The following is a 21,992-nucleotide window of genomic DNA, read 5'->3' on the forward strand; positions in this document are numbered from 1 at the left end:
GGGTATTGAAATCCCCTACTATTATAGTATTGCTGTTGATCTCGCCCTTTAAATCCATCAAAGTCTGCTTTATATATTTGGGTGCTCCTATATTAGGTGCATGGATATTTATAATAGTTATATCTTCCTGTTGGATTATTATTAATAGTTATACTACCTTTATCATTATGTAGTGGCCTTCTTTATCTCTTACTATATCCTTTGTTTTAAAGTCCAATTTGTCTGATATAAGTATTGCTACCCCCGATTTTTTTTCATTTCCGTTTGCATGAAATGTTTTTTTCCATCCTTTTACCTTCAATCTATGTGTGTCTTTTGTTCTAAGGTGGGTCTCTAGTACACAACATATGTATGGGTCCTGTTTTCTTATCCACGCAGCTACCCTATGTCTTTTGATTGGATCATTTAATCCATTTACATTTAAGGTTATTATTGATATGTAGTTGTTTATTGCCATTTTCTTCTTTAAAGGTGTATTCCTTTTTTGCTATATTCTTTTCCCATTTTGATCTGTTTACAACAGGCCCCTTAACATTTCCTGCAGCATTGGTTTGGTTGTAAATGAATTCCTTGAGTTGTTTTTTGTCTGGGAAGCTTTTTATTTCTCCTTTGATTTTAAACAATAGCCTTGCTGGATAAAGTAGTCTTGGTTGTAGGTTCTTGTTCTGCATTACTTTGAATATTTCTTGCCATTCCCTTCTGGCCTCAAGTGTTTCTGTTGAGAAGTTGGATGTCATCCTTATGGGGGCTCCTTTGTAGGTGATAACTTTTTTTTCTCTTGCAGCTTTTAATATTTTCTCTTTATCGCTTAGCTTTGGTATTTTAATTATGATGTGTCTTGGTGTAGGTTTCTTTGGGTTTCTCTTTAATGGAGTCCTCTGTGCTTCTTGGACTTGTGAGAGTTTCTCTTGCATTAATTTAGGGAAGTTTTCAGCTATGATATGATTGAACAAAGTCTCTATCCCTTGTTCTTGTTCTTTTTTTTCTTCTTCAGGAACCCCTATGATGTGGATGTTATTTCTCTTCATGTTGTCACAGAGCTCTCTAAGAGTTTCCTCTGACTTTTTTTTTTTTTTTTTTTTACAGACAGAGAGAGAGTCAGAGTGAGGGATAGACAGGGACAGAGAGATGAGAAGCATCAATCATTAGTTTCTCATTGCGCATTGCGACACCTTAGTTGTTCATTGATTGCTTCCTCATATGTGCCTTGACCGCGGGCCTTCAGCAGACTGAGTAGCCCCTTGCTCGAGCCAGCGACCTTGGGTCCAAGCTGGCGAGCTTTTTGCTCAAGCCAGATGAGCCCGCGCTCAAACTGGCAACCTCGGGGTCTCTAACCTGGGTCTTCCGCATCCCAGTCTGACGCTCTATCCACTGCGCCACCGCCTGGTCAGGCTCCTCTGACTTTTTGAGTCTCTTTTCTCTTTTCTTCTCTGCTTTCATGCCTTCATTCCAGTTGTCCTCTAACTTGCTGATTTGATCCTCTGCTCTATCCTGTTTTTAATTCCTTCCATTGTGGTCTTTATTTCTGATATTGTATTTGTCATCTCCAACTGATTCTTTTTTATACTTACTATTTCTTTATTTAGGTGTTCATAGTGACCATCCATTGTTGTTCTAAGATCCCTAAGCATCCTTACAATCATTATTTTGAACTCTGCATCTGGAAGTTTGATTATTTCCATATCACTCAGTTCATCTCCTGAAGGTTTCATTTGGATTGCACTTTTTTGTCTTCTCATTTTCGGTGTTTTGTTTGTAGAGTTGGTTGAGTCTAGGCTTGGTGTTGTCTGCCTCCAGTTTTCAGTTGTGTTTGTTATTTCTAGGTTTTCTTGGGTTGGTATCAGCTTTTATTTGTAATCCACTTTCGGACTTGGGCAGCTTTGAAGTCTTGATTTGTTTGTTTTCTTAACAGGTTATAGTCTTGTTTACTGATCTCAGCAGGGGGCTTCCTTGAAACTGTATCCAGGAATGCTGTGGGTGTAACCTGAGACTCTGAAGGTCTCTTCCACCAACTAATCTTACTGGGGGCAGGGTTTTTTCTCAGCTTCAGTAGGGGGAGGTGTATCTTAGATCTCCATGGAGACCTGAGTTACTGCCCCTCCTCCCTACTTCTTGTTTTCAGCTGTGTCTTGTTGCGCTGATTGGAGCTGGACAGATGTCTGGAGATCTCTGATCCGGAAGCACTTCAGCTCTGTTTTGTGAAAGGTTCAGTCCCTCCCCTAGCTATGGCCACCTCCAGCACAGATGACTCAACTTTTTTAGTTCGTTTCTTGCAATCTTTAGCCCCTCACAGTCTGTCCCTCTCCCTGTCCTTTCCACTTGGGAGATAAGCTGGTTTTTTCAACACACCTCACTCCCTGGTCGCCAGGCAAGGGGCTGTGAGCAGTAGTTTCTGTTCTTTTCCCTGTGTGAGATCCCCTCTGGACTCTCAGCCTCACCTCCCCCCCCCCCCATTCCTATAAGCAGAGGAGATTCAGATGCTCCCTACCAGGATTGTTGTGGCTTCTTCTTTGCTCCTTGGTTTTTGAGAGCTGTTCTTGCAGTTCAGAGTTGGTTTTTCATGCTGATTTTTCCTAAATTGATTTGTATTCCAGTTTGATGGTGAGAGCTGGGCGTCTGTGCATCCGCCTACTCCGCTGCCATCTTTTTCTCTCGTATTTTATTTTTTATGAGGCTATTATAAATTGAATTCTTTTTCTTTTTTAAATTTTTTCATTGATTTGAGAGAGGTGGGGCAGGAAGAGAAACAGAAGGAAACATCAACTCGTTGTTCCACTTAGTTGTACCATTTAGTTGTGTTTTTACTGAGTACTTCTCATTTGTGCCCTGACCAGGGACCAAACCCATGAGCTCTATGCACTGGGACAACACTTTATCCACTGAGCCACCTGGCCAGGGCTATAAATTGAATTCTTTTTAAAAAAAAAATTTTATTTGTTGATTTTAGATAGAAGAGAGAAAGAGAGAGAGAAAGGGCAGAGGGAGGAGCAGGAAACATGAATTTGTAGTAGTTGCTTCTCATAAGTGTCTTGACTGGGCAAGCCCAAGGTTTTGAACCAGTGACCTCAGCATTCCAGGTCAATGCTCTATCCACTGCACGACACCAGGTCCCAGATCAGGCTTAATTTTTTTTTTTTAATTTATTTTTTTTTAGTGAGTGATACAGACAGGAAGGGAAAGAGATGAGCATCAACTCTTAGTTGTGGCACTTAAGTTGCTCATTGATTGCTTCTCATACGTGCCTTGACCAAGAGGCCCCAGCCAAGCCAGTAACCCTTTATTCAAGCCAGTGACCTTGGGCTTAAGCCAGCAACCTTGGGCTTCAAGCCAGTGACCTTTGGGCTCAAGCAAGCGACCATGGGGTCATTTCAATAATCCCACGCTCAAGCCGGCAACCCCACACTCAATCTCGTGAGCCCACTCTCAAACCAGTAACCTCTAGATTTCAAACCTGGGTCCTCTGTGTCCCAGATCAACAGTCTATTCACTGTGCCACTATCTGTTCAGGCTAAATTGAATTCTTAATTGTTCGTTGCCTGTGTGTAGAAATGCAACTGAGCCCTCAGCAGTTAGCTCAGTTAATTATGGTGTGGTCCCAATATACCATGGTTGCAGGTTGGATCCCTGCACCAGGTACATACAGTAATCAACCAGTGAATGTATAGATAAGTGGAACAACAAATTGATGTTTCTCTCTCTCTTTCTCTTTCCCCCTTCCTTTCTTTCTAAAATCGATTTTTTAAAAAAAATTTTAAATTCAACTGATTTCTGCATGTTGAATTTGTTTTCCTACTTTGCTGAAGTCACTTATCAGTTCTAAGAGTTGTGTTTGGGTTTTGTTTTTTTGTTTGCTTGGTGGAACCCTCAGGGTTTTCTGTATATCTTAGGGTTTTCTACGTATTAGATCATGTCATCTGTGAACAAAGATAATCGTACCTCTTCCTTTCCACTTGTTTGCTCACTCTGGCTAGGACTTTCAATATGCTGTTAAATAGAAGTTGTAAAAGCAGGCATCCTTGTCTTGTTCTTGATTTTCGAGGAAAACTCTCATTCTTTTACCACTGAATATGATGTTCACAGTGGATTTTTCATACATAGCTTTTATTTTGTAGAGGTTGTTTCTTTTTATTCCTAATTTGTTGAGTGTTTATATCAGGGGTAGTCAACCTTTTTATACCTACTGCCCACACTTTTGTATCTCTGTTAGTAGTAAAATTTTCTAACCGCCCACCAGTTCCACAGTAATGGTGATTTATAAAGTAGGGAAATAACTTTATTTTATAAAATTTATAAAGCAGAGTTACAGCGAGTTAAAGCATATAATAATAATTACTTACCAAGTACTTTATGTTGGATTTTCGCTGAGTTTAGCAGAATAAATCTTTATAAAACAACTTACTATAGTTAAATCTATCTTTTTATTTATACTTTGGTTGCTCTGTTACTGCCCACCATGAAAGCTGGAACGCCCACTAGTGGGCAGCAGGGACTAGGTTGACTATCACTGATTTATATTGTATAAGGGTGTTGAATGTTGTCAAATGCATTTTTTCTTTTTTTGTATTTTTCATAAGTTAGAAGTAGGGAGACAGACAGGCAGACTCCCACATGCGCCCAACCAGGATCCACCCGGCATGCTGACCAGGGGGTGATGCTCTGCCAATCTGGGGCATTGCTCTGCTGCAACCAGAGCCATTCTAGCACCTGAGGCAGAGACCATGGAGCCCACCACAGCACCCGGGTCAACTTTGCTCCAGTGGAGCCTTGGCTGCAGAAGGGGAAGGGTAGAGAAGTAAATGGTTGCTTCTCCTGTGTGCTCTGACCAGGAATCGTACCCGGGACTTCCACACGCTGGGCCAATGCTCTACCACTGAGCTAACCGGCCAGGGCCTCAAATGCATTTTTTAAAATGAATTGTTGATTGTGTGTTTTTCCCCCTTCATTCTGTTAATGTGGTATGTTACATTGATCAGTTTTCATGTTGAACTATGATTGCATTCCAGAAATAAATTTCAGTTAATCACAGTGCATAATCCTTTTAGTATGTTGCTAAATTTGGTTTGCTACTAGTATTTTTTTTTTTCTTCTGAAGTTGGAAAGCAGGAGGCAGTCAGACAGACTCCCGCATGCACCCGACCAGGATTCACCCGGTTGCCCACCAGGGGGCGATGCTCTGCCCATCTGGGGCGTGGCTCTGTTGTAACCAGAGCCATTCTAGCGCCTGAGGCAGAGGCCACGGAGCCATCCTCCGCGCCTGGGCCAACTTTGCTCCAGTGGAGCCTTGATTGCGGGAGGAGAAGAGAGAGACAGAGAGGAAGGAGAGGGGGAGGGGTGGAGAAGCAGATGGGCGCTTCTCCTGTGTGCCCTAGCCGGGAATCGAACCCCGGACTCCTGCACGCCAGGCTGACGCTCTACCACTGAGCCAACCGGCCAGGGCTAGTATTTTTTTGAGAATTTTTGCACCAATGTTCAAAAAGAATATTGGTCAGTACTAGTTTTCTTGTACTGCTTTTGTCTGGCTTTGGTATTGGGGGCAATGCTGGCTTCATAAAATGAGTTAAGAAATGTTGCCCCTTTTTTAATTTTTGGAAGAATTTGGGAATGATTGGTGTTAGACCTTTAAATGTTTGGTATATTTTACCAGTGAAGCCAACAGGTCTAGGATTTTTGTTTGTCAGGGTTTTAAATACTCTTTTAGCCTGACCAGGCGGTGGCGCAGTGGATGGAGCATCGGACTAGGATGCAGAGGACCCAGGTTCGAGACCCCGAGGTCGCCAGCTTGAGCACGGGCTCATCTGGTTTGAGAGAAAAAAAAAACTCACCAGCTTGAACCCAAGGTCGCTGGCTCAAGCAAGGGATTACTTGGTCTGCTGTGGCCCTGCGGTCAAGGCACATATGAGAAAGCAATCAATTAACAATGAAAAACTAATGAATGATGTTTCTCATCTCTCTCTGTTTCTGACTGGTTGTCCCTATCTATCCCTCTCTCTGACTCTCTTTCTGTCTCTGTAAAAAAATAAATAAATAAAAAATAAGTAAATAAATACTCTTTTAGTTTTCTTAAATAGTTTTAGTTTTGACCTAATGCAGAATTTTTTTCAACTCTGGGCCACACTGAAAGTTCACCTTCCCTGTCACTTGATATATGGGTCAGAGCATTATTGAAAAGTATATTACATTTCTCCAGAACCTGAAGAAGCCTTTTCAGAATTATGTTTCCTTCTTGGTGCCGGTAAGTGTGAGATGCAATAATTTGTTAATTACTTTGAAGGGAATATTCTGGCATGCCTAGATTGGACCCCTAAAGCTCCAGTGATGTGCTTTGTAAAGTTTACCTCTAACCCTCTGGAGCACATGTATCTTACCAAGGGTTCTAATGTATTTGCCATTTCTTGTCTATCCTGTCTGACTTAATATGATATCATCAATAGTGAACTATTGTTATCTGTAGAATTACCAGATCCTAGTCCCTTCAGACTGATTTGATAGCAGAAAAGTTAACATGGTCCTAAAGAAGGACTATAAAGGTATACTGTTGTTCACTCCACATGAATGAGAACTGCTTGTGGTCCTGTTAGGAATGGATAGGAATACATGACCTTCATCAGTAGTCACGTACCATGTACCTAAGACCAAGTTCATCTGCTCTAGCAAAAATACTACATTTGGGCCCTGGCCGGTTGGCTCAGTGGTAGAGCGTCAGCCTGGCGTGCAGGAGTCCTGGGTTCGATTCCCGGCCAGGGCACACAGGAGAAGCGCCCATCTGCTTCTTCACCCCTCCCCCTCTCTTTCCTCTCTGTTTCTCTCTTCCCCTCCCGCAGCCGAGGCTCCATTGGAGCAAAGTTGGCCCAGGCGCTGAGGATGGCTCCATGGCCTCTGCCTCAGGCACTAGAATGGCCCTGGTTGCAACAAAGCAATGCCCCTTGACCGATGTTAGTTCTGGAGATTCAGTGGTGAGCCATCAGCCTGCAGTGTTGCTGGTTGTAGGACGAAGAACCTATCAGTCCTGAAGAGGAGACCCTACAGTATACCCCAGCATCCACTACTGTGTTTTTCTTTTCTTTTTTTAAAGTGAGAGGTAGGGAGGCAGAGAGACAGACTCCTGCATGCACCCTGACACCAGGATCCACCAGGCAACTCCCATCTGGGGCCACTGCTTTGTTGCTCGGCAACCGAGCTATTTTAGCACCTGAGGTGAGGCCAGGGAACCATTCTCAGTGCCCAGGACCAACTTGCTTGAACCATTTGAGCCATGGCTGGGGGGGGGGGGTGAAGAAGCAGGTGGTCACTTCTCCTATGTGTCCTGACTGAGAATTGAACTTGGGACTTTCACATGCCGGGCTGATGCTCTACCGCTGAGCCAACTAACCAGGGCCTATAGTACTTTTCTAGAACCAACTAAGAAATTAGTTTCTGGCCCCTTCTCTGTGAATTTCTAAATATAAGCATCTGATTTTTTAAAAATTAGTGCTGAGGTAAAGTTAAATTCTGTTTTAACTTGAGGTTATCGTTATTTTTAAAATAAATTAGAAGGAGGATTCTGGGATTCTTTAAACAAAAATTTACTTACTCTAGGCACAATGTGTGCTTATTCTCTGAAAATTACAGGGAACTAGAAGACAAGAAAAAGATTCAGAATCTCTTGGCTCTTGTGGGAACAGAACCTGGAGAAGTGACCTATTTTTATAAAGAGCCTCCCAACAAAGTAAGTAATCTTTGGTATAGATAGCATGGTAAACATGGCTTTTACAGAACACAGTCTCAGGTCCATAATCAGAGCTATTTTGGTGCTTGCTAAAGAAGTTAGAAGGAGAATTGGGTATCACATTCCCATGTCTACCTAAGTTCTCAGAACATTTTCTATATTTACAAAAAGCTTTACAATTTTATTATTTTTCTTCAAAATTCTTGGGAAGTATTGTTTAGCCATTTTACTACTTGAAAGCCTAAAGCACAAAGGAGTAAATGTTTTAATTGAGATTAGAGAGGAAAGTGGGATCAGACTTAAGTTTCAATACTCAAGTTTCTTTTTTAATCTTTGTTTATATTGATTACAAAAATAATGCATGGCCATTTTAAAAAACAGACACACAGAAATCTATCATATAAAAAAGTAGCAGTCTTTTATAAAGTATACCCTAGAGATAAAGCTCTTTTTTTTTCATTTATATAGAAAAAAATGTATATAAAACTAAGGTGACCAACTTTTTTACAATGAAAAGGAGGACAAAAATAAATTGAAGAAAACAATATTGTAAATAAAAGAAACATTTTATTTATTGCAATAATAATATACTATAATATGATAAATGCATAATAAAAACATTTGTAATATTTTATATTGTAATTATGCTTACACGCCTATTTTTAATAATAATTGTAAGAAAAAAGTATTCATTTAGTAAAACTAAATATCAAACAAACCCACTAATTTGGAGTGATATTCAGGTGTATTTATCATTTTCTAATTAAAAATGTTTTATGCAACTATTTAATCAAAATGTGTTATTAATAGATATGATTTGAGGTTAAATTTCCACTTTAAAACTCGAATTTCGGGAAAATACTTGTAAGTAAAATTATATGTATTCAGAAATTATTAAATAGGTAATGAATTAATAAAATGTGAATTTTGCTTATCTGTCTATGATTGAATATTCACTGAGAAGAAATAATCGTGAGTCTATAATGTCATATGTGCCATGTCGTGTTTCAGTAAGAAGTACACAAAGCCATTTGCGCGCTCGGTATATCGCGTGCTCTCTCAGGTCTCCTGTGGGAGTGCATGCGTCTCATAATCGCGTCTCACAGCACTGTACTGATCCTTGACAAATCGTCATGTCAAATATAAATACGTCACATCACACGCAGTGGATGGGCTCTGTATCGATTGAATACGGACATTTACAGATTAGTCTTTAATATCAAAAAGGAGGACATGTAGAAGGACACTTTTCCAGGGAGGACGGAACTTACAAAAGAAGGACTGTCCTCCCTAGGACGATCGGTCACCTAGTAATACTATTTTTTTTACTTCTCTAAACAATGCCTCAGTGAACATCTTTATATGTATTTACATTTGTATATGTCAGTGTTTCCATTACTTTCCTAAAAGACTTTGTCAAAGATCACTATTTAAAAATTTTTTTAAAAATTGATTTTTAGAGAGAGAGGAAGGGAGATAGATAGAGAAAAAAACATTGATTTGTTGTTCCACTCATTCTTGCAGTCATTGTTTGATTCTTGTATGTGCCCTGACTGGGGTCAGAACCCACAACCTTGGCATATTGGGATAATGTTCCAACCAATTGAGCTACCTGGCCAGGGCCAGGACCACTATTTTTTAAACAGATACTACTAAATTACCCTGAAGGGTTTTTTGTTTTTTTGTTTTTTGTTTATATCACCAACACTGGGTTTTACCCATTTTGTTACTTTGTCCTCTTTGGTTTAATATGTATGCCATTTCTATATAATTACATCAATTTTGATCAATTTAATTTATGAATACTGTTTATCTGTGGCACTAACTGCTAAAAAGTGAAACATTATATATTTCTATATCCTTTTTTTTGTTGCTTTTTCAGGTCAGCATTCTCCAAAAGACTATCCAGGCTATAGATAGATGTGAACAGAATGACTCTTCAGCTTTTAGAGCAGGTACTTACTATATTATAAATTCTCATTGATACAGAATTCAAAAACACAGTGTAAAATTTTTTCCTACTATCCAGTAATAATGACTATCCATCTGATGCCTCTGGTAATCTGAGATCTTACTGAGTTTTTTGTGTTTGCTTATGGTGATAAGTCACAAAACAGACAATGTCTGGAATCACAGAATATTTCATAGCCTCTCTAAGATTCAGTCATCTCTCTTTTTTAATGGAGATCTCAATTTCTTCTATTTTTTAAAACTTATATAACATATTAGTTTCAAGTATAAAACATAATGGTTTGATATTTGTATGTATTATAAAATGATCACCACAGTAAGTCTAGTTAACATCCATTATCACACATAGAAAAATTATTTTTTCTTATGGTGAGAACTTTAAAGATCTATTCTCTTAGCATGAGCTTCTTGAATTATCCAAGGAATTAAATTTTTTCTGTGCAATTTTTAGTGTTGCTTATTTTAACAATTTTATCTTTTAAAAAATGGGTGATATATTAGAATCAAAATGCTTAGATTATTTTTTTTATTCCCTATCCTTTCTGATTAAATAAGGTTCTACAAAAAGAAAATAGGCACAACTTCAAAGGAAAATTTATTAGTTTATTCTTCAGAAAAGTGGCTATTGTTATCCAGATGACATCCCAGCAGAGTTCCCTTATAGCAGCGGTTCTCAACCTGTGGGTCGTGACCCTGGCGGGGTCGCCTAAGCCATCGGAAAATACATAGTGCATATCAGGTATTTACATTTCGAATCATAACTGTAGCAAAATTACAGTTATGAAGTAGCCACCAAAATTATTTTTTGGTTTGGGGTCACCACAACATGAGGAACTGTATTGCGGGGGTCACAGCATTAGAAAGGTTGAGAACCACTGCCTTATAGAGATTCCTTTTTGAAAAATTAAGCACCATAATTATTGTATGTTTTTTTTCCTTTACTTCTCTTATAGGTAAATGAAACCAAATTGCTATGCAAAGGTAATGCTGATATTTGAATAGCAGAGAGAAAAGCTAAATAAAGGTCTTAATATTTTTTTTCTTTTTAGATTCTAAAATAAGCAAAAGAAAACCAGCAATGAGAAAGAAGGAAGAAAGTTCTGAGCAGTACCAAAGAGACGTCCAGACGCTCATCCTGCAGGTAAAGAATTTATTTTGGTAGACCAAAACAGTTTCTATCCACAAGTGTAGCTTCACACATCATAGCTTCACTGCCATATCAGTACCCGCTTGCATACATGTCATATCTAGGCATCATGTGATTAAGAAAATTGAGGTTATCCCTAGTTAATAGAAGCTTATATTTTTAAAAACATGATTTTTTATTAACCATTCTAGAGGTGCTATTCTGAACCTTCATTTTACTCAGTTTATATGCTAAACCATCCCCAAAAAATCCATCCTACAGTAAGAATGCCCTTTGCTTGGGGGATATACAGAGAGTTGCAATTGTCTATGCTGGTAGGTTACTCTTTGGGGTTTGTATCGGTTTATTTAATGCATGTGTTAAGTATAGTAAAGTAATGAATTATCCTTTTCCCACCTGGTAATGGTCTATCATTTGCAACCATGAATTTTCATCTAGTCACACTCAAGTTCTTGTCACTATCAGGAGGGCTCTATTGATTTAAATGACAATTTCTGTCTTTGGCCAGTATCTTCATTGTAGTCAAGACAGCCAGACTCAGAGAAGGAAATTACATTGTACTCATTTTGCTCCACATTTTAAATTTAAAAAATGAAGAAAAGAGTCATACTATTTCTATGCAACTTGGGAGTTTTAAAACACTTAAAGTGTAAAAAGGGAGATAGTGCAGGGGTGAGAGTCTTAGGGTAGGGAAACGGTTTTCTTGCTTTTTCTGTGGGATGCAGATGCTTTGCTGTGTGTGAACAGTCTGCTCTTGTGTAGCCCACCTGCATTTATAAGTCATTAAACAAAGAGGAATGCCCATTGAGACTTTTCTTCTATTTGTTTTGTTTTGGTGCTGTGCTTCTGTTTTTGGTTGTGGGTGTTTTTGTTTTTTAATTTTTCTGGAGAAAGGCTCACTTTTAGAAGTAAGAAATAAGAGGCTGGGCAGGAGTGGATGCCTCACCCTCATTGGCCTGTCTAGGTGGAAGCACTGCAGGCTCAGCTGGAAGAACAGACCAAGCTTTCCAGAGAGCAAGTGGAAGGGCTCATGGAGGATAAACGGATCCGCATTGAGGAAATGCAAGTTCAACATCAAAGAAATCAGGACAAAATCAAAGAGCTTACCAAAAAGTGAGTTTCAAGAAAGCTGCACCTAACAGATTTAAACTTTTTTCTGAGTAGCTTAAAAGTTAACAGCCCTGTACTTTTAGCAGCATAGTATCCTGTAATTGACAGGGACATGGAAGAAACCGTTTTTATCAGACACCTCTGCCTCTATGTAGGTGGGTATACAGGCTTTTCCAGGAATGCTGTTGATTCTTTTCTTGCAGAGCTGGTTGGTATTTCACATGCTCCATTTAACCCATTTCAGAGCGTTAGCTTGAGCTTAGTGATTAAGAAATGTTCTTTTTTGCCTGACCAGTGGTGGTGCAGTGGATAGATCATTGACCTGGGATCCTGAGGTTCAAAGCCCCAAGGTTACCGGCTTGAGAGTGGGGTCACTTGCTTGAGTGCATGATCATTGACATGATCCCATGGTCACAGGCTTGAGCCCAAAGGTCGCTGGGTTGAAGCCCAAGATTGCTGGCTTGAGCAAGGGGTCACTGGCTTGGCTGGAACCCCCCATCAAGGCACATAGAGAAGCAATCAATGAACAATTAAAGTGATGTAACTATGAGTTGATGCTTCTTATCTCCCTTCCTGTCTCTTTCCCTCTCTCTGTCTCTCTCTAAAAAAGAAAAGAAAGAAAGAAATGTTCTTCTAACCTGACCTGTGATGGCGCAGGGGATGGAGCGTCAACTTGGAATGCTAAGGTTGTCAGTTCATATGAGAGGCAGCTATGAGTTGATGCTTTCTGCTCCTCCCCTACACCTTTCTCTCTCTCTTTCCTCTCTCTAAAATCAATAAATTAAATCTTTTTTAAAATGTTCTTTTGTCTACTGATATATTATCTGAATTGATATTGTGGGGCACTTTTATTTGGCTCTTCACGAATATGGAAAAATACGACTTTACATACCTGTATGGAAAAACGCAAACTCTGTACTCACTGCTTTTCTTTCTTTTCTTTTATTTCTTTCTCTTCCTTTCTTTCTTTCTTTCTTTCTTTCTTTCTTTCTTTCTTTCTTTCTTTCTTTCTTTCTTTCTCTCTCTCTCTCTCCCTTCCTCCCTCCCTCCCTCCCTTCCTTCCTTCTTTCCTTCCTTCCTTCCTTCTTTCCTTCCTTCCTTCCTTCCTTCCTTCCTTCCTTCCTTCCTTCCTTCCTTCCTTCCTTCCTTCCTTCCTTCCTCTCTCTCTCTCTTTCTTTCTCTCTCTCTTTTTTAAAGTTTTTTATTTATTGATTTTGCAGAGAGAAGAGAGGAAGGGGTAGGGGAGCAAGAAACATTTCATAGTTGCTTCACTTTTAGTGGTTTGTTGATTGCTTGTCATATGTCCCTTGACCGAGCAAGCCCTGAATTTGTAAATGGCAACCTCAGCATTCCAGGTCAATGCTTTGTCCACTGCACCACCGCAGGCCAGGCTCTCTGCTCTTGTTTCTTACCTCCTTGCCTTTCCTCACTTTTCTGCAGTGTGATTTCTCCCCACTATTTTACTAAGCATGCCCTCTCTAGGGTCATCACTGACTTCTTAATTTCTCTGACCAGTTATCTCTTTACAGTCCTCATTGTAATTAGCTTTTTTTTTTTTTTTTCATATTTGGCACCTCTGATCACTGTTTCTGAAGTTAATTTCCCTTAATTTTTGCAAACCTTTTTTTGGTCCCTCTATGTATGTAACCCTCCTCAGCCTTTCCTCTGGTTCCAGTTGCCAGACCTGTGCTATAAAGATGTCTTGAGTTGAATGTTTGAACACCTCAAATTGACCATGATTGAAACCAATCTTATTCTTTTCCAGCAAGCACTCCTTCTCCTATTTCAAACCTGCTACATTATTCTTTTTCCCATTCCATTTAATGACATTACATCCATTTTCCCAGGCTTGAAACCTCAGGATTGTCTTTGATTTCCTACTCTCATTCATAATTCCCAACCCTATTGCGTGCAAGCCTAAGAAGCCTCTCAAATCCATTTTCTGCCCTCTTATTCTTGCTATATTGGTTCAAATTGTATTCTTGTTTAAATTCTTGCAATAATTTAAGTGTCCTTCCTATCACTGGTCCCTTTATATTGTATAGTCTTCTTATTACTATTAGCTCCTCCAATAGGACTTACCAAGTGTTTAAAATTTTTGGTTTCTCTTTGTTTATCTTCTGATAAAGCCCTGATACCTTGGCATATATTATTAGGAACTTCATCTGGCGCTAAATTAACCTTTTAGTCTCACCTCCTTTTCTGTTGCTGTAGTTCAGCCAAACTAATAATTTATCTGCTGTTTATAGAACACTTGCTGTGTGGCATGTACCTTGCTTTGCAGTGTCACTCCTCTGAACATGTCCCCAGGCAGAATTACATTTTTCCTCCTCCTCTCCACATTGTCATGATGATTAACATGCCTCTGTGGTAGCACTTGCCATCACCTATTATAATTATGTCTTTGTTCCTCCAGGGTCTTGCCCTGTGTGCATAACAGGCGCACAATAAACACCTTGTAACTACTTGGTGATGCTGCTTATCAAGTTGCATCTTACCACCCCCTTTTTATGTTAAACATCTTACATTTTAAATATTTTTTCATGTTACCTTCTTCATCCCTTTATTGTTTTTTTCATTGTCTTCTCAAACTTCTAGCATCTCTTCCTCCATTTTAAAATGTGGTGATTAGAATTAGATGTGATACTCAAATTAAGATTGCTGACTAATGCTGGCTACAAAATGCTTTATTTTTGGTGTTTTGTGCTTATGCAGAGCACCTTCACTTTTCATTGGATTTTAATTGTTTTAAGGGAACAGTATTTTTTAATTGTCACAGTAATTTTATATCTGTATTCAGAATATGAATAACTATCCTAGTTTAGCATCCTCTGCATGTCTGAGTACATGATCAGTTCCTTCCATTATGCCATATTAAATGGCATGAATATTAAATGGCATGAAATCCAAGGCCATTGATGACTGACTGCCCTTTGGGTGTCACTTTCAAACCATTTGAACGTTAACAAGACTATATTTTCCCAGTTTGTAATTGAGAACATAAGATGGAATAAAAAAACTCATTGAAAGCAAGAGAGAACCTTGTAGTGACTGAATCAATGTCTCTGTCTTTATACGCACATATATATACACCTGAATATATATATGTATATATATACCTGAATATATATATGTACATATATTTTTTTCATCTGCTGAAAGTTACTCTACTTTGTGCCTGATCTGACATTATTTATTCAGTGGAAAACTATAATAATTGCCTCACAGTATTTAATACTCTGCAGTCTGTTTGATAACAGTATTTTTCTAGATGTTGATGTTAAACTGATGGGTTGCTTACTTCTATATATATTCTTTGTTGAAAAAAGAAACATCATTTTTCTATTTCTAAATCTCAATAGTCAGCAGGAATCTAGTACCTTGTGTATATCTAGTATTTGCTACTATTCTTGACAATTTGGTAGTAGCAGGGCAAAAATAAGTATATGCTTTCACTCAGGTTGGAAAACATGCATGTTGACAGTTGAAACATGACTGTCTATAAACAAGTTGAGTTATATACTGCTCACAAAAATTAGGGGATATTTCAGAATGAATATGAAGTGATAAAATATCCTCTAATTTTTGTGAGCAGTATATATAAACACAGGAGACTGGATTTAAACTGATGAGGAATTTCAGACAATGGAGAAATTAAGTGGGCTATGTTGTCAAGATGATTTCATAGAAGAAGCTGATCTTGAAACAAGACAGAGGAGCACAGAATAAACAAAAATAAAGCTGTTTTTGACATTTTAGAATTTGTGTTAACCCTCAATCAGAGCACTATGAGTTAATTCTTTATTGTAAAGTCCAGTGCCTGGGAATAGTACATACTTATGCAAGCTATATGTAGATATTTCTGTAGTCCTTCTAATTATACAACCTGAAGTTAGCATGTGACAAAATATCTGTCGTGACCAGTCTGTGAACCAGTGAGCATGGGTAGATACATTACACTTTATCCAGTAAAATGTGTGGGATTACCAGTGATCTTGATAAGATTAAGTGTATTTTTAAAACTGCTTGTAATATTTTATAAAATTTACATATTGTACAATTTTTAAAGAAGCTATATCTTTCTTTTGTTTGGAACAACTGTGTCATATGTGCTGTATAAGCATCTTCATGTCTGTATTTGTGCTTTCTTTCATAGTCTCCACCACACACAAGAACTGCTCTATGAGAGCACCAAAGACTTTTTGCAACTCAGATTTGAAAACCAAAATAAGGAGAAGTCGTGGATGCTTGAAAAGGATCATTTGATGTCAAAGATTAAGCAATACAGGGTACAATGTAAGAAGAAAGAAGATAAAATTGGAAAAGTTTGGCCAGTTATTCATGAGCGTCAACATAAACAAAATGAATATATTAAGGTAGTTTCTGTGTAATTTTTTTTCTGCAAGAATTTGAAAGAACTCAGAGAATTCCAAGCCTAAATCATACTAGATCCATTCAGTCCAGGAACCTGATGTAGCAACAACCTCAAAAACTTGGTTTCACCTGACCAGGCCTTGGCACAGTGGATAGAGCATCAGCCTGGGATGCAGAGGACCCAGGTTCGAAACCCTGAGGTTGCTGGCTTGAGCACAGACTCACAAGCTTGAGTGCAGGGTTGTTGAGTTGAGCGTGGGATCACAAACATGACCCCATGGTCACTAGCTTGAGCCCAAAGGTTGCTGACTTGAAGCCCAAGGTGACTGGCTTGAGCAAGGGGTCACTTGGCTGGAGCCACACACACACACACACACCCCAGTCAAGGCATATATGAGAAAGCCATCAGTGAACAGCTAAGGTGCCGCAACGAAGAATTGATGCTTCTCATCTCTCTCCTTTCCTGTCTGTCTGTCCCTATCTATCCTTCTCTCTGTCTCTGTCTCTCTTGCTAAAAAAAGAAAGAAAGAAAGAAAGAAAGAAAGAAAGAAAGAAAGAAAGAAAGAAAGAAAGAAAGAAAGAAAGAGGCTTCAAAGAGTAGCTCATCATGACGGTGATTAGCAATTTAGAAAATCAAACTGTTGTATTGATTGATTGATTGATTGATACGTTGATCAGTTGATTCATTCATTTCATTTAACAAATATTTAATGCACTTCTGCTATGGGTTAGGCTCTGGGCTACAGCAGTAAATAAGCTTGACCAGATCTATCATCATTGTGTTTACTTTTTTTTTTTAATTTTTTTTCATTGGTTTGAGAGAGGGAGGGAAGAGGAGGGAGACAGAGAAGCATAATCTCGTTCTGTTTAGTTGTGCACTCATAGGTTGCTTCTTGTATGTGTCCTGATTGGGGTTTGAACCCCGGACCTCAGCGCCCAGGTGATACTCTAAACACTGAGTAACCTGGCCAGGGCCATGTTATTTACATCTTAATGGGTGAGAAAGAACAACATCAACAACCAAGAAAATGGTAGATTATGCAAAAATGGTAGTAAGGAATTAAAAGGATTGTATGAAGATTTTATGTAGTTGCTGGAAGTGTACTTTTATGGAAAAGCACAGGAACACTCTCTTAAGTCTGGTGTTTTTACTGAGACCTGAAAAATGGGACTGAGCTTGCCATATAGATCTAGGGGAAGAGCATTCCAGAGAGAGGGGAGGGCAAGTTAAAGGCCCTGGAGAATGTAAGTTCAAAAAGGAAGTGGTTTGTAAGGAGGTTGGAGGGATGGCCCTTCTTATTTCTATATAACCACAACATTCTTCCTTTTCATTGGCGCCTTTAAACTTGCTCTTTCTTCTGTCTGGAATGCTCTTCCCATAGGTCTGTATGTAAGAAGTAACATGATGTTATTTAGCTTTTTAAAAGATCATTCTGACTGCTCAATGGAACATGTATAATATGTGTTGTTGATGCTTCTTTCTTTTTAAAGAAGACCTACAAAGATGTTTCCCAAAACATACAGTAGTCCCTTGGTATATGCAGAGGACTGGTTCCAGATACCAAAATCTAGATTGCTCAAGTCTCCTATATAAAATGGCATAGTATTTATACTAACCTATACACATCCTCCCATATACTTGAAATCATCTCCACTTATAATACCTAATACAATATCAATGCTATGTAGTTGTTATACTGTATCATTTAGGGCAGCGATTTTCAAGATTTTCCAACAGGTATGCTACAAGAATTTTTAAAACTGCAATACCTGACTAGTCAGGGGCACTGACCTCTCTTGCCTTCGATTTTCAGATAACAAAATGACAACAGACATCACCACAATAGCTATCAGGTGTAAATGAATCAAAATTATACCTCTTTTTCGTCAGATTTTCAAAAAAATATATTTTTGGGTGTGCTGCAAAATTTTAGTAATTAGTTTATGTGTGCCACGAGATGAAAAAGGTTGAAAATCACTGGGTTAGGGAATAATGACAGGGGGAAAATGTCTATACAGTAGATGTAACTACATTGTACATGTCAATAACAATGTACCTTTCTTTTATGGAATTTTTTTTTTTTTCTGTGGTTGGTTGAATCCATGGATGCGGAACCTGCAGATATTGTTATATCTAACTTGGGACAGTTCTAAATTACATTATTTACTCTTTCTTCCCTGAGAACCAAAAAATATTTGTTTTATTTAAAAAAATTTTTTTTTCACTTTTTGTTTTTTTAGCTAGAGAGAGAGAAGAACAGACAAGGACAGACAGACAGGAAAGGAGAGAGATGAGAAGCATCAACTCTTTGTTGCAGCTCCTTAGTTGTTCATTGATTGTTCTCTCATACGTGCCCTTACTGGGAGCTCCAACAGAGCGAGTGACCCCTTGCTCAAGCCAGCCACCTCGGGGATTTGAACCTGGGTATCTGTGTCCCAGTCTGATGCCCTATCCACTGTACAACCACCTGGTCAGTCTATTTGTTTTATTTTAAAAGGTTTCTATTGATACTATGTGCACTTTAGAAAAAGGCTAAGAGAATTCTTTCAAATGTTCTCCCAAGTTCCTTGCTGTCTTGTTACTTAACTCATTTGTACTTCTGAACATCTTTTTATTCCTTTCTTTTTACCACCTAAATACTATTTGAATTATCTAATTATGGAACTGATTATTGGTTTTTTCCCCCTTTTGACCTGCAGTCCCTTAAGGATAAGTTAGTACAAGAGAAAAGGCTTTCCAGCATGTACGAAAAGCAGTGCATTTCCCTGGAAGAAGAACTTGCCCGAATTCGTGAGGAAGAGGGAGCAAAGAGAGAGATCTTCAAGGTACAACATTCTCTGCCACTTCTGGTGTGGGAAGTCAGATGGCTCAGGGAATGCTTCCCTCATCTTCATCAATGCCTTTCCATTTCCATATGTTTAGGATCGCTCTAACAAGATGGGCAAGCGTTTACAGGTAATGACAAAACGCTATGAGGCCTTGGAGAACCGGCGGATGTTGGAAGTAGAAGGCTTCAAGACAGATATTAAGGCTGTCCGGCAGAAACTGAAAGACTTCGAGCAAATGCTCTATAAGGTAATTGCTGATCCCGAATTACTAAAAGGGAGAAAGTGAGAAAACGTGGTCGTGAGGGCTCCTGGGAACAAAGGTGTGCTGTTTCCCTGAGGTACTAATGGGTCAGCGTCCTTGAGTCTCACTAAAAACGGTTTACGAGGACACACTACAGGGACGACGAGAATGGGTTGATATATAATGAATGATCACATCATCAATCTTTTATCTAAGCTAAATTTAACAGAAATTTTCATGCCTCCCAATTCAAGAAATACATTAAGAGAACTATTTTACAAATAGGAAAAGTAATTGACTACAATAAAGAAACAAAGTTGCCTTAAGAGCCTTCTTTCAGAGATTTAACTAGTTATCCGCAAATCCTAAATGATCACTGTGTTCCAAACAAAACTGATGATAAAAAAGAAGAGGTGCTTTTGGAAAATTTATTGGTGATATTTATATTCATCTTTTCTTTTTGCTCATTAACTGTTTATTGATCTCTCAATACTGTTGTATGGGAAAGCAAAGGGTCTCATGCCTTTTCTGTTTTAATTTAACTCTCCATTTTCCATCTTTTATTTGATCTCTAAAACTAAAGATTGAATTTACCTTGTGTACCAAATATCTCATAAAAAGGAACCAGCATAGCTTGGTCTTTATGACTGATTTCTCTCTTCTGGCATGTGCTTTATTTATTTATTCTTTTTTTTTCCCCCTCTAGGCAACACTTAATTCCAGGACAAACCAGGATCTCACCATTCTGTGTGAGGTCCATGACAGCAATAGACGGGCACATAAGATACAAGGAGAACTGAAAAACCTGAAGTCCAAACTGTTTGGTCTGGAGAATGAACTTCGACTCTGTTAGTGTTTACTTTCTGAAATGGCCCTTGTCTGTAGTGAGTCTGCTTTCTGAAATGTGAGAAAAATATCATCTTCCCCCAGAAACTGGAGACAGAGTTGACTACAGTAGTGGAATCCATTATTATAGAGACAGGGTAAATAATCAGGGAGCACTAAAAAAGCCTTTCTTACATGCTAAACTTTATCATTTTTACTCTCCTCTTAACTTTTTTTTGGGGGGGGCTGGTTTATAACCAAATTATTTAAAGACTTCCCCACATTGTTTTTCCCATTTACAATGAGGGTGGTTTTGTGGTGTGTTTTTTTTAGTGAGCAAGTGAGCAAGCGAGACAGAGACTGACAGGAAAGGGAGAGAGATAAGGAACATCAACTCGTAGTTGATCACTTTAGTTGTTCACTGATTGCTCTCACATGTGCCTTGACTGGGGGGTTCCAGTGGAGCCAGTGACCCCTTGTTCAAGCCAGCGAGCTTGGGCTCAAGCCAGCAACCATGGGATCATGTCGGTGATCCCATCCTCAAGCCAGCGACTTCAGGGTTTTGAACCTGGGACCTCAGTGTTCCAGGTTGATGCTCTGTTCACTGTGCCACCACTAGTCAGCCAAGAGTTTTTTGTTTTTTAGAAGACAGTGACCATAAAAACATAAGAAGAAGGGATATTTGCTATGAGCTTGGCTGAGTGTCAATGGGAAGAAGACATTCTTTGAGGAGATAAAGGCAGCCACCAAGTTGTCTTTCTCCGAGGCAGAGCGAAAAGGTAGCAGATCACAACTACCAAATGTGCATGGGCAGTGGTTCTGCTATTTAACTTTCTTCCATCATAAGCTGGGCGCCCAGTCTCATGAAGTTTCACCAGAGGGCGGCAAAATGTTTAGGAAATTTAAGGTACCACTCTAAAATGATCCTTGTATGAAAAGTTCAGTATTGTACCAATAATATGTATTTTTAAATAATGTATATATTTTAATTAACTATTTTTCAATAAAATATGTAATTGAAAATATTCTTTGAGTTTTTTTTTTTTTAATAAATTTTTATTAATGGTAATGGGATGACATTAATAAATCAGGATACATATATTCAAAGAAACATGTCTAGGTTATTTTGTCATTAAATTATGTTGCGTACCCCTTGCCCAAAGTCAGATTGTCCTCCGCCACCCTCTATCTAGTTCTCTGTGCCCCTCCCCCTCCCCCTAACTCTCTCTGTCCTCCCTCCCCCCGCCCATGGTAACCACCACACTCTTGTCCATGTCTCTTAGTCTCATTTTTATGTTCCACCAATGTATGGAATCATGTAGTTCTTGTTTTTTTCTGATTTACTTATTTCACTCCTTATAATGTTATCAAGATCCCACCATTTTGCTGTAAATGATCTGATGTCATCATTTCTTATGGCTGAGTAGTATTCCATAGTGTATATGTGCCACATCTTCTTTATCCAGTCTTCTACTGAAGGGCTTTTTGGTTGTTTCCATGTCTTGGCCACTGTGAACAGTGCTGCAATGAACATGGGGCTACATGTGTCTTCACGTATCAATGTTTCTGAGTTTTTGGGGTATATACCCAGTAGAGGGATTGCTGGATCATAAGGTAGTTCTATTTGCAGTTTTTTGAGGAACCACCATACTTTCCTCCATAATGGTTGTACTACTTTACAGTCCCACCAACAGTGAATGAGGGTTCCTTTTTCTCCACAGCCTCTCCAACATTTGCTATTACCCGTCTTGATGATAATAGCTAATCTAACAGGGGTGAGGTGGTATCTC

At 38.8% G+C, this 21,992-nt stretch overlaps 1 protein-coding gene across 2 annotated transcripts in view; it reads left to right on the forward strand.

Moving 5' to 3' along the window:
- CCDC77 (coiled-coil domain containing 77) overlaps positions 1 to 21,152 on the forward strand; it is a 38,815-nt gene extending 17,663 nt beyond the window's left edge. For both annotated transcript variants that reach the window (XM_066254881.1, XM_066254880.1), the window contains exons 5-12: positions 7,609 to 7,705; positions 9,588 to 9,660; positions 10,726 to 10,817; positions 11,788 to 11,936; positions 16,090 to 16,309; positions 19,008 to 19,133; positions 19,231 to 19,383; positions 20,084 to 21,152. In XM_066254881.1, the coding sequence (XP_066110978.1) occupies positions 7,609 to 7,705; positions 9,588 to 9,660; positions 10,726 to 10,817; positions 11,788 to 11,936; positions 16,090 to 16,309; positions 19,008 to 19,133; positions 19,231 to 19,383; positions 20,084 to 20,230 (1,057 nt within the window). In that variant the 3' untranslated portion in view covers positions 20,231 to 21,152. The remainder of the gene's footprint in view (positions 1 to 7,608; positions 7,706 to 9,587; positions 9,661 to 10,725; positions 10,818 to 11,787; positions 11,937 to 16,089; positions 16,310 to 19,007; positions 19,134 to 19,230; positions 19,384 to 20,083) is intronic.
- Positions 21,153 to 21,992: the final 840 nt, after the last annotated feature.

This window comes from Saccopteryx bilineata, chromosome 2, assembly GCF_036850765.1.
Source record: "Saccopteryx bilineata isolate mSacBil1 chromosome 2, mSacBil1_pri_phased_curated, whole genome shotgun sequence".
In the NCBI taxonomy this organism is placed as follows: Eukaryota; Metazoa; Chordata; class Mammalia; order Chiroptera; family Emballonuridae; genus Saccopteryx; species Saccopteryx bilineata.